Here is a 14,991-nt window from a genome sequence, read left to right on the forward strand (position 1 = left end):
GGATGTTTCCATGTCGGCTTGTGTAGATCGCAAGGTTGATAGTCTGCCGCTGACGTGCATGTCTCGAACGGACCGGGCTTGGCTGCAGACGGCTAGCGCAACGTGGGCAGCCGTGGCCATGCGCCGGGGAGAGCTGACCCAGTGAGGTTCTGCCTGCAATTGTGCTTTTCCAATTAAATATCTCCGACAGTCCTCATATTCCTATCATCGAGAGTCTGGATTGCTGGATCACGACCTCTCTCTACTCCGAACCAGCCAAATCGCGTCGCACGAGCTGCAGCGTGCCGCGGCTGCCCCTTCCCCGAGCATTCAAGATACCTGTCCTACCTTGCAAACGCTGCGACGTGCCTTCTCCACATGGCGAACAACATGAATAACCTGACGACGCTGATCAAGCGGTAAGCACCTTCCGTCCGAGACTATCACCTACTAGCACCCGAACCTATCATCCTACCACACTCTGCGCATCCCGCATCCTCTATGAAACGACTCCACCATGGCTCCCAGGCCCGAACAAGCACACATCCTCGGTCGACAGGGGCAAATACAGCTCGCAGCAGACAATGTACTGACAAACATGGTCCGCAGGCTCGAAGCTGCCACCTCGCGTCTCGAAGACATCGCGAGCACCTCTCTACCCAGCAGCGGCGATGGAGCTGCCAGCCTCAATGGAGCGTCCACCGAGGCCACTCCAGGCGTGACTGCGGCCAATACAAGTGCCAGCACCCCCAAACTCGTCGCAGAAAGCGCACCACCGGCGATTGAGGCTTTCGATGAGCTGGTCAGCTCGGACCTGAAGAACTGGCTGGACCTGAGCAGCAAGCTGGGAAGCGTCATTGAGGGCCAGTCCAAAGCAGTCGAGGGCGCATTCGCCGCCCAGCGCCAGTTCCTCTTCATCGCGAACAAGGCCAAGAAACCCGACGACCGCACTCTCATGGAGCTGCTCAAGGACCTCCAGGCAAGCATGGAGAAGACGGACGAGTTCCGACAGAGCAACCGCGACCCTGCGCTCAAGGACTCCGTCTCCATGGTCGCCGATGGTGTCGGGTCGCTTGGTTGGGTCACAATTGGCCAGGGCGGAGGCATGAAGCCCCATGAGCACATCAACGAGCTGTTCGGCGGAGCTCAGATGTACGGCAACAAAGTGCTTAAGGAGTACCGGGACAAGTAAGACCTTCTGCTGTTCTACGTGAGCAAGTGCTAACAGATCCAGGCCCGACGGTGAAGCCCATGTCAAGTGGGTGCAGGCCTACTACAAGCTGTTCAAGGCTCTCGCCGAATATGCAAAGAAGCACCACGCTACAGGTGTGGCCTGGAACAGCAACGGCATCGACGCCAAAGATGCCGCAAAGGAAATCTCCTCGGCACCTCTCTCTGGCGCGTCCAACATTCCTCCACCACCACCCGCTCCTCCAGCAGGAGGCGTCCCAGCACCACCTGGTCCTCCACCACCACCAGGCCCACCGCCGCCACCAGGTGCCGCACCAGTGGCCAAGAAGGCCGCGCCCGACATGAACGCTGTCTTTGGCGATCTCAACAAGGGCTCAGATGTTACAAAGGGGCTTAAGAAGGTCGACCCAAGCCAGATGACGCATAAGAACCCATCATTGCGAGCTGGCGCATCGGTCCCTACACGAAGCGACAGCAACGACAGTCTCAGGAGTAAGAGTCCTGCGCCGCCCAAAGCTAAGAAGCCGGAAAGCATGCGCACGAAGAAGCCACCGAAGAAGGAGCTGGACGGAAACAAGTGGATAATAGTATGTATTCCTGTTGAAGAAGGAAGACTTGTTACTAACACCCGCAGGACAACTTCGACTCCCCAGGCGAGACGCTCGAAATCGACGCCGAAATCAACCACTCCATCCTCATCTCGCGCTGCAAAAACACCACCATCCGCATCAACGGCAAAGCCAACGCGCTCTCGCTCGACAACTCCTCCCGCACATCCCTCATCATCGACTCGCTAGTCAGCTCCGTAGACGTCATCAAGTGCCCCAACTTTGCGCTGCAGGTCCTCGGCACCCTCCCCACCATCCTCCTCGACCAGGTCGATGGCGCGACCGTATACCTATCCAAAGACTCGCTAGCAACCGAGGTCTTCACAAGCAAGTGCAGTAGTATCAACATCAACCTGCCGACCGAAGACGACTACGCTGAGAACCCGTTGCCGGAGCAGATCAGGAGCTATGTTAAGGATGGTAAGCTTGTTAGTGAGATTGTGGAACATGCTGGATAGACTGTGTCTTTCGGTGTGCTGCGTTTTCGCGAAGAGACATCTTGGATAGTTGCTGCGTTGAGTGAGGGTGACTGCTTCTTGATTTGCATAGCTAGCTTGGCTGGTGCGGACGAAGTGGGTAGCTTCGCGTCTGTAGGATAGATCTGTATAGACCGTTATTACTACACACGCAAGTGGAGTTCCTGATGATACGTGTAGTCCCAACCAAATATCTCCGCTGGCATCGTGTGATCAACATCTCAAATAACATTCTTGAATTTTGGCCGTAGTAACTGCTATCATGGCACTATGACCGGTGTTGGGTCCCAAACCGTTCAAAGGATGTCGGATATGATTATAGTACTTAAGGCTCTAGTCTAACTAATTATTATAGGCAGTTACGCGGAAGATAGATCTACTATGCACAATTCTCTACAAGAGCTAACCTAACTGTCTATAATGTGCCTAAGTATAAGATCGCAAGTGTTTGTCCACCGGTTGACGATCAAGGCCCGCTCAAGTACTGTTGAGACTGGCGCTGAAGGCGGGGCGGCCTCTTCGACGACTGGTGCTGGTGCGGACTCTGCAGCACGAATGTTGGCCGGCCATTTAGAGTAGTGTGTCCGGGTGTAACCTTCCACGGACAAGTCGTTCATGATCGCTTTCCCGAGGGCCTTTGCCTCCAGCTCAACGCGCACAGTCTGGTCCCGGCACCATAGATACATTGAATGCGGTCGAGGGCAGTACGGGTGGCTGGTGTGGATGTATCGCTGGTCGACGATCATGGAGCCTAGAGAGAAGTTAGTATTGTCTATTAAACTCACGGGAGGTTGAATTCTTGGGTGTCAGGCGAGGACTTACACCGGATCTGTTTGTGCCACTGATCATACGGCAAATTCTCGACGTCGACGTAGCGGAGGTGCACTGTGCCCCATTCTGAGAGAACGAGGTTTCCTGGTACTGCTGCGCCCTCGGCATCGACGGCGGCGATGTGCCAGGGGGAGGTTGACAATACGGGGGGTACCGATTTCCAGGACATAGGCTGCCCATTGGAACCGTCATAAGGCCACAACAAGAAAGGTCCATGGAAGGTGAATGCGGGTCGGTGCGCTCTTAAACACTGTTTGCTCCAGCGCAAAGAGCTGCAGCGGTCTCTGCCACCCGTTCATTCGCCGGCCAGAGATGAAAATGACGACGCGTGTAGCCCGTGGCAGAGAGATCGCCGAGAATTGCCCCGCCCATCTCCTTTGTGTCGAGCTTTTTGATGACAGTCTGCTTGTCGAACCACAAGAATCGGGCGCGGGGCCGAGGGCAGAAGCGGTTGTAGACGTTGGCCCATTTTGTGTCGATGATTCTTGTACCTAGAAAGAAGTTAGCATGGTTTCAAATCCTCTACGAATTGGAGTCTAGGATATTGAGAGAACGAACACCTGAATTTAGTATACCAAAGCTTATATGGGAGCCGTTCGACATCAACAGACCGCAGATGGACGGTACCCCATTCAGACAGGACGGTCTTGCGCAGAACGTTGGCGCCCTCCGCATCGACAGCGGCGATGTGCCATGGCGAGGTAGGCGTCACTGGTGGTGTCGAATCCCACGACATTGGCTTTCCGTCGCGGTCCACTATGCCCTCACATGCTGCATGTTCGATCGCGCACCCGATCGCGTTGAGGAGTGTCAATGCGGCGTCATTCACCGGGTCGTATGAACCGTCAAACACATCTTTGGGGTTGCGTCCAGAGTTGTCGACGTGGAAAGCGAGGTGTGGAAACCGTTGGTTCCCACACGGTTCTTAGCAATGGTGCTGAGCGACGCACCGTCAAGCTTGCGTTCCGCTTCAATGGTCCATTCATCATCCTCTTCGCGTTTGCGTGACAGCCAGTATAATGACTTTGCTGATATTACGCCGTTATAACCAAGTGCGTCGAACTCCTTGTCGCCGATGGCGGGAATGCCGTTCTCCGCTGGATAGGTCATCTCGGCGCTCCACGAGTCGGAGAGAAGGAAGTTCTGTACTGGCGGGGCCAGCACCAGATCTGGATAGCTTGAGATCGTGGATGGTCGGCATAGAATGGATGGGCAAAGCGAGACGAGACTGGAAGCAAATATGGGGTCGTGTTGGATGGTGGAAGCGGAGACGTCTTTTGGTTGCGATGGGAGTGGATGTGAAGATAAGAGGTATCGGAAGCTTCTGATGTACTTGAGTGCTTACTGCGGCCTTGGTGGGTGACCATTGTTTACCGACGCGTCGATGATGTCAGGTTCAATACGGATGTTGCGTCTGTGTCTTGGGAAGGAGCTACGGTCAGACCCCATCCTCAATCCCACTTTCCCAATGCGCAACCAGTTGACGACACTTCTACACACATCTATGATCAAAATCGAGGTCAAAGCTACCGCCTTATCGGAGCTGTCGTATGTCCTCATTCCTCCAAACGTCACGGCTCTTGTGCCCGCATACCTGCTCTTTCCTCCACAATTGGCGCCTGGTATTGGCTCGGGTTGGCCTTTCTTTCCTAGATCGTAGAAATCAGCACATCTGGAGGGGAGGGACTGACGACGATGATGACGACAAAAGTGGCAGTGAGCGCACTGTCATTGCTAGGGATTCGCTTCACTGATCACACCAAGCGCGCATCGCGCAGCTATTCGGTCTTCATACTGTACTTCATTGGTGTATTTTATGTCATTGACTACGCTCAGTTCCGTTCATTCTCGATCATCCTGCCAGTAATCTTCTCTTCTGATGCCCGTATTCAAGCCTCATCAGAGCGATATTACAGTCCATAGTCAAGCGCCGGAAGAGTCAGAGGCTCAGTCCCAGTGTATTCCTCAAACACTGCGGATTCGACACGGGTCTCCTCATCCACTAGGTCCTTCAACGGATCTGCGTAGCCAGCTTCGACCTTGTAGCTGTGGGTTTGTTAGCTGGGTAACTACACTGTTCCTGTGTGACTAGTACCTGAACATTCGGGACAACTCGTCGTTGTGATAGACTCTGGCGCCTTCGGCTTCGTTCACGGCGTTGACGAATTCGTTCTTCTTCGCAAGACCATCGACTTCGTGACGGAGAGTGATCTATCCGACTTAGTTACGTGTGGTTTGTGCTTCTGGAAGACTTACCCTGTAGGCCATGCAAAATATATTGCGACCTTGCGCGTCTACTGCGACGGTAGGAGCGGCGCGCTTTCGTGGTGCAGGCGTGCGGTCGGCCATTTCAGTCGTATCTGAATTAGGGAGTGTTAATTTCGGATATTGACGTGTTACTATGCTGCTATGAATTCGGTGTCCATGCGCTTGATGAAGTGAGAGAGAATGACTCTAGACTGCAACAGGTGTAGCGCCATGGTAGACTGGGACTAGGATGTGTCTGAGTTTCTAGTGAAAGCTACTAAGACCTATGTCATGAATGAAAAAGCGTGTATAAACTACGTGATCATCATGAGCAGGTCGCTTCCACTGGCCCTGTGAACCTCGTATCTCGGGCGATGGGCGCAGGCGCAGAGATGGTTGTCTGAACACCACGCTTGTCACGTTTACATCGGAATTTACGGAGTATCTTCAGGCCCTTAGTATTAACACTGTATGTGTTGCGATATATGCAAGCGTTCTCAACTTCAACTTAAATGACGCCGACGTAAAGACACTGTATCTCTAGGGGACCTCTCCATAAGTGAGAGCTCTTCTCTTGATCTGGCTCTTTCCTCTTGCGAGATGAACCATCATACTAGACCATCACCCCTGCCAACGATTGATCTCTCTTGCATCCAGATGAATAGCCAAGCTGGGGTTGAGGAAAGAGTGTTATTTAGGTTTCCGGGGATGTACAGTTGTGTGATGAAGTCAGAAACTGGCGAATTGCTGAGTCCCTAACCCATAGTCACGGGTATGTGAATGCCCTGCTCTTGTGAAGTTTGAATTGTGATCATTGCTCTAAATGCTCGCTGGATGCCGCGTCGCTAATAAAGATGCTAGGAAACGGGAAGCAAACGAAAAGAAAGAAAGAACCAAGATAATCATCCAAATAGGGTCGCAAGAAGGGGTATCAAAGGTCCGACCCAAATCCAGTACGGACAAGATGTGAAGAAAGTAAGAAAGGCCTCCCTGCCTGTGGCCACCATACACATATACTCGGCGTATTCTCGTAGATGTCGTGTCTGAGGCGTTGTAGGGCTCCGTCTCATCCCGAGCTGTCAAGTTTCACACTCAACATTGGCTTCGGCATGACAATTGCCCGACAACCATCAAAAGTCGATGTCTAACATGTTTCGCCAAGTATCACCTCAGCGTGAGCCCATGTTTGACACGCTGTCCGAAGTTTCCGATTACCAACCACCCGCTGGTTCTAACCTGCGGGTCTGCGTCTGGAAATAGCCATCGAAGACGCTTAGCTCCGGCTTGCGTGGCGCGTGGTGCTCCGAGATGTCGACCAGCGTTGCGGTTGTTGCACCGTTGACGCCGAGCGATGCTGCTGCCTGTCCACTGTAACCGCCGCCGTCTAAGCTACGTCGTCTTCCTCCCGTAGCTTTGCCGCTGTTTAGGCTGGCCAGCACAAAGCGCATCTTGATCCTCTCTTTCGGTCCCGGTAGGAGCATCTTCTCAATAATGGTTAACCAGTCGGCTTCCGCTTTTAGCTGCCTCAGCTTCCTTCCAGACCCGATGAGTCCATTTCGGAGGTTCGAGGTCGTGGCAGCGTGGAGGCGATTTCGCCAACTTGCCACCCGGTCCAGATGTGCATGGTATGAGGCGTCCTGGGTGTTCGCAGCCCGGTATTGTGCAAACACCGATAGCGACTGGCCTTGTGCGACTGTCATCATCGACAAGAACACACAACCCAGCGAGAAAACGTCTGCCATCCTCTTACCGCGTGATACAATAGCCTCAGGTGCAGCGTAGACGTAGGATTGATCTTGGAAGTATGTGTGTAGTTGGTCCAGGCGTTGGGAGTTCGCCATCGTCGGACTGAACGTGTCGATGCTCTGCCCGATGTCGAATGGAGCAAGTAAAATGCGAGCCCCATCAATCAAGATCTTGCGAGGTCGGATGCTTCGATGGCAGATAGACTGCGAATGGAGATACTCAAGAGCGGACGACAAGTCGCCCATCCAATCCACTAGCAACTTCGAGCGGTTTGGGTCGCTTCCAGGTAGCGCGAGAAAGTCGTCCAGAGTGTATTGTGCTTTCTCTGTAAGAATACCAACATGACTCGGCTGGGCATACGAGCAAAGTAACTTCGCAATGTTCTTGTGCTCATACTGCTTGAACTTGTTGATCTGGTCCAACAGCGCAGCTTTTTGAGCGGAGCGAGCAGTGACAAAGCGCTTTCGCACGAACACACGATCCTCGCTGCTACCTTGCATCTTAACCCAGTCGACACTCTTCTCGGAATTGCGCGACGATCGAATGAGACTGACGTGCTGTAGTGGCACGGTCTCACGTGCGGTGTAGTCGACATGTGCTCCCGTCAATGGTAGTTCCTTGGATGTGGCACGCCATTGTTCGTCGACAACCTTTCGCGCATTTCCCACGATGCCTTGAAGACGGTCCTCCGGGAATGGCAAGCTTTCGTCTCGAAGGTCGAAGAAAGATGCCTGACGCCACGAGGAAACATCGTCGCAGACGAACAAGAGGATTGCCAGCCTAGGGTTCGACAACGTCCACTGCCATATCTTCTTGACTAGACCAGCATCCCATCCCTGCTTTCGCACGAGCTCGTAGAACCACCCGGAAAGAGACTGGCCCTGTGAAGACAAGATTGATGTGTTGATGTATCCATTTACCAACGGAACAAGGGGAGCAGCAGGTTGTCGGTATGGGTTCATGGGTGAACCCGGGTAATCGCCATTTCTGAACGACTCACCGGATGCTGAAGGAGGCGGTGACATGGGCGCAAATCCTGCTACCGGATTAATGACCCTTATTGGCTGGGGGGCGATGGGCTGGGGCGTTGTCGATCGGCTGGTGTATTGCGGGGTATGTTTTGGGCTGCCTTTGGGCGACGATGAGTCGGACGACTTGTTGGAATATGTCGAAGCTGGGCTGACCATTACGTTCGACCACGGGTTGTTGTTCGTTGTTGTGGGCGTTGTACTTCGGCTGGTGGCGGACGAGGCGGACGAGACAGTTGGAGATGCGGTCTCGCGGTTGTTGTACCACGATTGATCATCGTCTCGGAGGTTGACCATGGATATGGTGTGCTGGAGACTGTATTGGGGTTTGGGATATTGCATCGCAGGCGTCCGCCACGGCGAGTTCGAGGCGTGCTGCATTGCGTACAGGTGGTCGGCGCGTGACCAACGAAGAGCGTCCTCGAGGAATGTTAGATGTTTGCAGCGACTGTGGACTCGCCTCGTGTGGACTTGTGACGATGTGCAAAAAACAAACAAAGAGAATGAGCGTAACAGAGCGAGAAACGTGAGAGCCTTGAAGGACGACTTGGGTCCAGGTGCCCTGGTCTGCAGATGAAGTACAGCGGGACCCTTCGGGCAGAGTCGACCGCTTACACTGTGACAAGCCCAAATAAGGCTGCCCCAAGTAGAGGTCTAGAGGCTTTTGATGTGCTGGCAGTTAGTGCCCGCATTTTGCAACACATTAGTGGAGGATGACAATATATGGGCATAGGCAGTGGGTGTATGTGTTGGGCGAATGCACGCTGGGCACAAGCGCACCCATGTGGATTAGTTGTATGCAGGCGAACGTGGCCACCTCAGAGTCGCCTTCATCGTCAAAGGCGTATCGTGTGCATATGTTCGCAGCCCATACTTTCCCGTATGGTGCCAGATCATCGAGCAGTCTGATATGGAGCGCGCGATCCGTCCCGTACCCAGTAAGTGTGGTCGGCAGTGTGCCTGACTATGCGTGCGTTGCGCGACAAGGCCGCTAAGTTGCTGCAGGACTAAGACCACACGACGAGCAACGGACGCAGGACGCAGGACCTCTGTGTTCTGGCACACAGTGAATAACTATTAGCATAAAGGGAGATACCGCGGATATGCGCGTTCGGGTATTGGCCGGGTGGAGGTTGGGACACGAGGTTTCACAGCTCACCGTCTCTTCTCGGCATACGCACCGGGAACAACTAATGTCCGTGTGGCTTCGGGAGTGACGTGCTTCGACAGCAGCGAGGCGGCTGGGTCCGTTGGGCGGTATTGAAGATGCGGTCGATGTTGTACAGTTGTCCAGGTGTTGCGCCCCGGCGACCCGCCTGTATCAGCGCGAGTGTCGCAGGTCCAAGATGACAGCGGCCGCTACCCGTGTCAACATCGCCCGTTTCTGAGGAAGCACGCGCCGGAAGCCACACCGCAGGAGATTTTGCGATGCACCGATGGCGCAGCGGAGGCTGGTGCGATGGGAAACTCAGGACATCGGCTTCTGCACGGCTGAAGGGTGAAACCGAGAAGCCGGGAGAGGCGGCACACGACGATGCTATTGGCTCGGAGGACGACGTCACGTGCTCGGCTAGCGCACACCTGAAGCGCCCCTAGTTTTAGCATCGTTCCTCGACTCCAGACCTCAACACCAATTGTCTCAAGGGGCCCAGCATCGTCATGCCCAGTGCGCCCCCACTCCCGAACGGTTCGATCTCCAGGCCACAGCTTGGTTGGCTCCCACCAAATGCGGCTCTACTATGCTAAATTAAGCTTCTTCTTAGTCGCCTCGGGATCAACGCATAGATATGTCTTGTGCCACCCGTCACAGCCTCAAGCAGACTCCGTCTCAACTCTGTTATGGAGCCTCAAGCCAGTCTTGGTGCTGCTTTTCGAGTCTGGTGCCCGACCTGAGTCACGCCATTTGCGAGCCGTTCTCGTCCGATCCACCCATTGCCGTGATTCGCACACCGCGTTTCTTCATGCTCGCGTGTTCGACTTTTCTAATTCGCTTTTGCTAATGACACTTCTAATGCCCGTTTCTTTTCAGCAGTGATTAGCTTTTGCTTCGTCGTTCTTTCTTCGCTCGCCACTTTCTTTCTCGTAAGCTGCTGGGCAGCCCGGCCACCTCCGCACTACCGACTTTAATTTTCCGGCGTCGACTAATACTACCTCGACCATGTTCTTCAAGAGCGCTTTTGTAGGCACTCTGCTTGCTGCTGGACACGCAACTGCCTTCAAAGGCCCCCAAGTGAACGCGCTTCTCGAACCGGGCCAGGACGTGGAGGAGGTACTACGGAGGGACGCAGAGTTCATGGCGACCCTTACTCAAAGACAAGATGCCAACTCTGCCGATTCAGCACCGCTAGCATCGCTAACACCCGCGACTGGTGATGCGTCGGGTGTCGATCAAGCAAAGTGGGAGCAACAGACAAAGGAAGCATGTATGAGCACGCTCAGCAACCTCAACGGCCAAGCGTCGAACCCGAGTGGGATCGCCGTGTGCTACAACCTACCTTTCCTTGACAACAAGACGGGTGTCTTCCAGGCGGAGCTCCGAATGTATAATGTGTCAGCTCCCATCAACCCATGGGTTGGCGTTACCGCGGCCGATGTCAGCATGACACTTTCGTACCTCGGTGCGACCGTGCAGAACATGCGAGGCAACTTCACCAAGCGGGATCTTAGCTGGCCAGTCAGTGAGGGTATGCTGGTTGAGAGGCAAGACATCAACACCATGACGGAACTCAAGGTCCTCATGTATGTCGGAAGGATCAATGAGAACCTGATGGGCTCAGCCATGACCCAGTACGTATCCCTCTTCGTCATTCATACTTCTGTCGCTAACACATTTGCAGAGAATCCCTCCAACCCCTTCTCATCCCGCAAATCGACCTCGCTGCGCGAAACCCTGCAACCGGCCAGGACGTCGAAACCACTCTCTCTTCCCAGGAGGCATCATTCGTCAACGGTATCTTCTCCAAGGCAGGCAACGCTCCCACCAACGCAGACCCCCAAGCCGCAGCATCCGCATCTGCAGCCGTCTCCTCTGCCGCACCGTTCATCATCCCCGGAACTGCCTTGGCTTTCTTCCCAATCGGTCTGGTCGTCACATCCGTATGGGCGCTCTTCTTCTTCCTTGCCGTTGGATTCGGAACATACGGTCGCATCCAATACCGTGACCAATACAGGAGGCGTGTACGCGCCGAGTTGGCACGTGGCGTCCGCACCATCTAATACCCGACTTGGTGTCTCTGTTCATTGCTTCGCTATTTCTAAGAGCTAGTATCGGAAGTTTAGGCTACTATGAAGATTACGTTCGCTGCTATACCCCTTCCCTTTTACACCTTGTACATAATTCTGGTGGCGATGGAGCTAGCTCCTCCCACCATCTTCCCAGCAGCATCCCGGCGATGAGTCCCTACATGTTCTCAGCAACGCGATAGAAAAGCACATCAAGCAAGTAAAACAATGGAAAATTCAGTATTGTCGAACATCTCTTGGCTTCCGCGTTACCCGTATCCTGTCATGTCTTTCACTCCAATTATCATCGAGTCCACGGTCGTAACCGTTAGTTAGGTCGTACACGGTACGCACGCGCTTCCGTCTAGATCATCAGAGACTGCCTCTAGTCGACGCTGGCTTGGTCGCCTCCTCCTTTTGTCTCGCGGCCTTGTAACCTAGCCTAGTCGAGGTGTATTCCGGTTTTGGTAGGTCCCAATCTGCTTTGAGAGGTAAGTGGCTCGGTTCAGCTATGGCTTTTGACGACACTGCAAGCGCCCTACGATACGAGACTCGGCGGAGGCGAGCATGCTCTCGCTGTAAGATTATGGTGAGACTAGATTCAAACTAATTCGCTGCAGTGATTTTGGCTGTATCTTAGCCTTGGCCAACACGCCGACATTCATTCACGAAATTTAATTTCAATTGCTACGCCACGTTGGCCTACATGCGCCTGACTATCGTATGCATCTCTGCCTCTCACTCAGACCTTAACTCCATCTTCAAGAAAGTCTAGGAGTTGAAGCGGAAGTCGTCAAGCTCGCAACACTACCGTTTGCATCGTTGCCGCGCGCCGCCACTCGGGCCCAGTGCAAAGCGCCTTCACCGGACCAACGAGTAACCACTCGCCTCTTCAATTGCTGACACCCACCGATCAAGTCGAACAGTCGCCATTGGCACATACTTTACACTCTTTAGCCCGTTGCGCGACAGTTTTCTTCTTCTCACGCCTCACGCTCATTCAACAACGTTGCTATCGCTTCCCCACTGTCAACATTAACAACCGAGCTCTCAACATCCGCTCATTTGGACCTCTCGGAAGCACTCTGTATACCACCAGATATCGGAGCAACATGAAGACCTTCGCCATCATCCTCGCGCTCGCCGCCACCATAGTCTCCACCGCGTCCACCGCAGATGACGGCACCACACTTGTCACACGCGACGCCAACTGCGACTTTTGCTTGGAGCGCTACGAATTCTGCGTCAAGGTAAGCGAGAGGTCAAGCAGGAACTATCCATGCGATCCACACTGACGAGGCTGCAGAACGGCCACACTGAGGGACAGACCGGTTGCAAACAGACCTGCGTTGAGCATGTGTGCCACGTGTACCGCTACCAGGGCCATGAGGTAAGTCTTCGTTTCTTGCCGTAGTTGAGGTGGAGTGAAAGATGCTGACTTGATGCGAATAGTGCAAGGACTGCGGTGGTGAATTCGACAAGTGCCGTGAGAAATCGCGATACGTCTAGGTGACGGACTGTTTTACGAGACCGCGGGATTTCCGATCTGTGCCAACATCATTTGCGATACGTAGAAGGAAGTGTAGTATACACAGGAAGAATCTTGGGAGTCGCCTCAGGGTTGTGCATGGCGGTCATGGCTATTGAGTGTACATTGGTTACGAATGAACCACTTTCACTGCTAATGCGACTTTTCTATATCAACTACGTGTCTTTCTAATCGCGAAGATTTAGATAACAACTCAAAGCTTACCCTTCGGCACAGCCCACTCTCCCTTCTCCACCCTCTCACATATTTCCTTGATGGTCTTGGCAGCCCACTCAAAGTCCGCCATTTCCAAGTATACCTGCCCACTCAACCTCGTCCACCAAACGCCCGCGTACCATTTCATCATGATGAAGGTGCCATACTCTTCACAGCTAAGCCTCTCCATGAAGTCCCTGATCATGTTGCCGACCTCTCCCTTATCGATGCCGCTCTTAGTCGCGATATCTTGGACCAGAGACGGCGATATCGGTAGGCGAACGTTAGACAAACAACACTGCCCCAGCGTACCAGTGCTGTTTTCCATGACTTCAGTGCCAAGAACACCGGCAACGTGTTTACCGGCTTCACGGGCGAGCGTTTGGCAATAGTCCATGATGACGGTCTCGCCTCCGAGAGATTCGCGCCACTTTAAGGCCGCGGGTACGCACAAGTAGGGGCTGTTGTCGATGGTACCCACAAACTCGAAGTTGCTAACGAATGGCGATTTATCCGGGCTGACGAACGCCGATTTTGGCATGGGTGAATCGACCTTTTCGCCCTTGGGTGTGAAGCCGTGGGATGTGGGAAGCGTACTGCGTATGATGTCTTGGTTTCGTTGGGCGACGTGGAAGATTGCGCAACCGCGGGGGACGTGAAGCCATCTGTGCTGGATTAGTATAACTTGGTGTAGAATTACAAGAAACAGGACTAACTTATGACAGTTGCTCACGAAGAAATCTGGGTCCAATGCATCCAGATCGATGTTCAAGTGGCCAACCCCATGGGCCCCATCGATGCAGCTCATGACGCCAAGCTCTTTGCACTTCTGTGTCAAGCGCTCAAATGGCATCCTGACACCGGGCGCACTGACTACAGTATCGAAGACTGCGATTCGCACTTTCCCACCTTTGCTCTCTACCTCTTTCACCTTCCTCTCAAACTCGGTTAGTAGCCAGTCGTCTTCTACGGGAAAGGTGTATGCGATCTTGACACTCTCCGCGGGTGTAGTCTCAGTGACGTATGATACTGTCTTCTCGCAAGCTCCATAGATGGTACTGAAGATGAGAATATGCTCGCCGGGTTGGAAGACAATGTTGCGAAGAACGGTGTTTACGCCGGTACTGGCGTTGGGTACGAATACCAGGGTTGATGAAGGTGTGTTGAGCAGCTATAGCATTATTAATGAGAGTAATTGGAGGCTTATTAGGTAGCTGTGTGTGTCACAGATCTCCTGTATTGGTATCAAGATGAGTAACGTACCTTTGCCATAGCTTCCCGAGCTTCATCGAGATGGACAGGGTATCTGTATCTGATGAAGGGGTCTGGACGACCTTCGCATTCATCCTGGAAATCACGCATAGTGTCGCGGACCGCGCGAGGGATGGTACCGAAAGAGCCTGATTACAATTAGCCTACGTATGGAGAGCATGTCTCGCCAAATATGTGTAAACAAATAAAGTCAATGGGATCATAGACCAATGCTGTTCACGGGTGGAAGGTAGAATGAGCGTATGGACATACCATGGTTCAAGTTCAAAAATCCTTTCTTGAAGCAAAACTCCTTCTCCCTCAGCTCTTTTCCGAACTTGACTCCATCCTTCGTCTTGACCTCCAGGGCGGCGTTGTTTGAGCTTGACGTCATAACTCAAATCGTTCGGACAATGTTGTTTGTATCATCGAAAGTCCAGCGAGACACGTCTAGTTATATAGACATACAAGATGTGACTCAATGTTGTTGTGACTGTTTCCCTGATATCGCTTGGCGAATGAATCTGGAACCGCAGGGCGTATGTAACAAAGCGTCAGCGCGGAGCCATTGACCAATCAGAGTCGCTAGCGGATAGAAGCGGCGGGGATGTGGGGTAGACACATACGAGGAAGAACATCATGACTGTTGAGTCCTGTGCAGTTCATGC

At 53.3% G+C, this 14,991-nt stretch overlaps 8 protein-coding genes across 8 annotated transcripts; 3 read left to right on the forward strand and 5 right to left on the reverse strand.

Moving 5' to 3' along the window:
* Positions 1 to 357: 357 nt before the first annotated feature.
* J4E90_007602 (uncharacterized protein) lies at positions 358 to 2,236 on the forward strand (the record flags this gene model as incomplete). The annotated part of the gene is made up of 4 exons (XM_051437137.1): positions 358 to 398; positions 589 to 1,167; positions 1,214 to 1,757; positions 1,805 to 2,236. 4 exons carry the CDS (start codon positions 358 to 360, stop codon positions 2,234 to 2,236), a joined length of 1,596 nt encoding a protein of 531 aa, XP_051288883.1.
* A 425-nt stretch (positions 2,237 to 2,661) lies between these two features.
* On the reverse strand, positions 2,662 to 3,254 carry J4E90_007603 (uncharacterized protein; the record flags this gene model as incomplete). Its single annotated transcript, XM_051437138.1, has 2 exons — positions 2,662 to 3,005; positions 3,077 to 3,254. 2 exons carry the CDS (start codon positions 3,252 to 3,254, stop codon positions 2,662 to 2,664), a joined length of 522 nt encoding a protein of 173 aa, XP_051288884.1.
* A 74-nt stretch (positions 3,255 to 3,328) lies between these two features.
* On the reverse strand, positions 3,329 to 4,452 carry J4E90_007604 (uncharacterized protein; the record flags this gene model as incomplete). Its single annotated transcript, XM_051437139.1, has 3 exons — positions 3,329 to 3,576; positions 4,036 to 4,254; positions 4,431 to 4,452. The coding sequence occupies 3 exons, from the start codon at positions 4,450 to 4,452 to the stop codon at positions 3,329 to 3,331; spliced, it is 489 nt and encodes a 162-aa protein (XP_051288885.1).
* A 543-nt stretch (positions 4,453 to 4,995) lies between these two features.
* Positions 4,996 to 5,434, reverse strand: J4E90_007605 (uncharacterized protein; the record flags this gene model as incomplete). The annotated part of the gene is made up of 3 exons (XM_051437140.1): positions 4,996 to 5,131; positions 5,181 to 5,296; positions 5,342 to 5,434. 3 exons carry the CDS (start codon positions 5,432 to 5,434, stop codon positions 4,996 to 4,998), a joined length of 345 nt encoding a protein of 114 aa, XP_051288886.1.
* A 1,109-nt stretch (positions 5,435 to 6,543) lies between these two features.
* On the reverse strand, positions 6,544 to 8,487 carry J4E90_007606 (uncharacterized protein; the record flags this gene model as incomplete). Its single annotated transcript, XM_051437141.1, has 1 exon — positions 6,544 to 8,487. The coding sequence occupies one exon, from the start codon at positions 8,485 to 8,487 to the stop codon at positions 6,544 to 6,546; it is 1,944 nt and encodes a 647-aa protein (XP_051288887.1).
* A 1,777-nt stretch (positions 8,488 to 10,264) lies between these two features.
* On the forward strand, positions 10,265 to 11,322 carry J4E90_007607 (uncharacterized protein; the record flags this gene model as incomplete). The annotated part of the gene is made up of 2 exons (XM_051437142.1): positions 10,265 to 10,893; positions 10,944 to 11,322. 2 exons carry the CDS (start codon positions 10,265 to 10,267, stop codon positions 11,320 to 11,322), a joined length of 1,008 nt encoding a protein of 335 aa, XP_051288888.1.
* Positions 11,323 to 12,440: 1,118 nt separating this feature from the next.
* J4E90_007608 (uncharacterized protein) lies at positions 12,441 to 12,837 on the forward strand (the record flags this gene model as incomplete). The annotated part of the gene is made up of 3 exons (XM_051437143.1): positions 12,441 to 12,578; positions 12,635 to 12,718; positions 12,781 to 12,837. The coding sequence occupies 3 exons, from the start codon at positions 12,441 to 12,443 to the stop codon at positions 12,835 to 12,837; spliced, it is 279 nt and encodes a 92-aa protein (XP_051288889.1).
* Positions 12,838 to 13,070: 233 nt separating this feature from the next.
* J4E90_007609 (uncharacterized protein) lies at positions 13,071 to 14,717 on the reverse strand (the record flags this gene model as incomplete). Its single annotated transcript, XM_051437144.1, has 4 exons — positions 13,071 to 13,737; positions 13,789 to 14,243; positions 14,336 to 14,472; positions 14,597 to 14,717. The coding sequence occupies 4 exons, from the start codon at positions 14,715 to 14,717 to the stop codon at positions 13,071 to 13,073; spliced, it is 1,380 nt and encodes a 459-aa protein (XP_051288890.1).
* Between the last annotated feature and the right edge of the window lie 274 nt (positions 14,718 to 14,991).

The sequence above is a fragment of the Alternaria incomplexa genome (assembly GCF_024043165.1).
Source record: "Alternaria incomplexa strain BMP 0042 chromosome Unknown scaffold_11, whole genome shotgun sequence".
NCBI lineage: Eukaryota > Fungi > Ascomycota > Dothideomycetes > Pleosporales > Pleosporaceae > Alternaria > Alternaria incomplexa.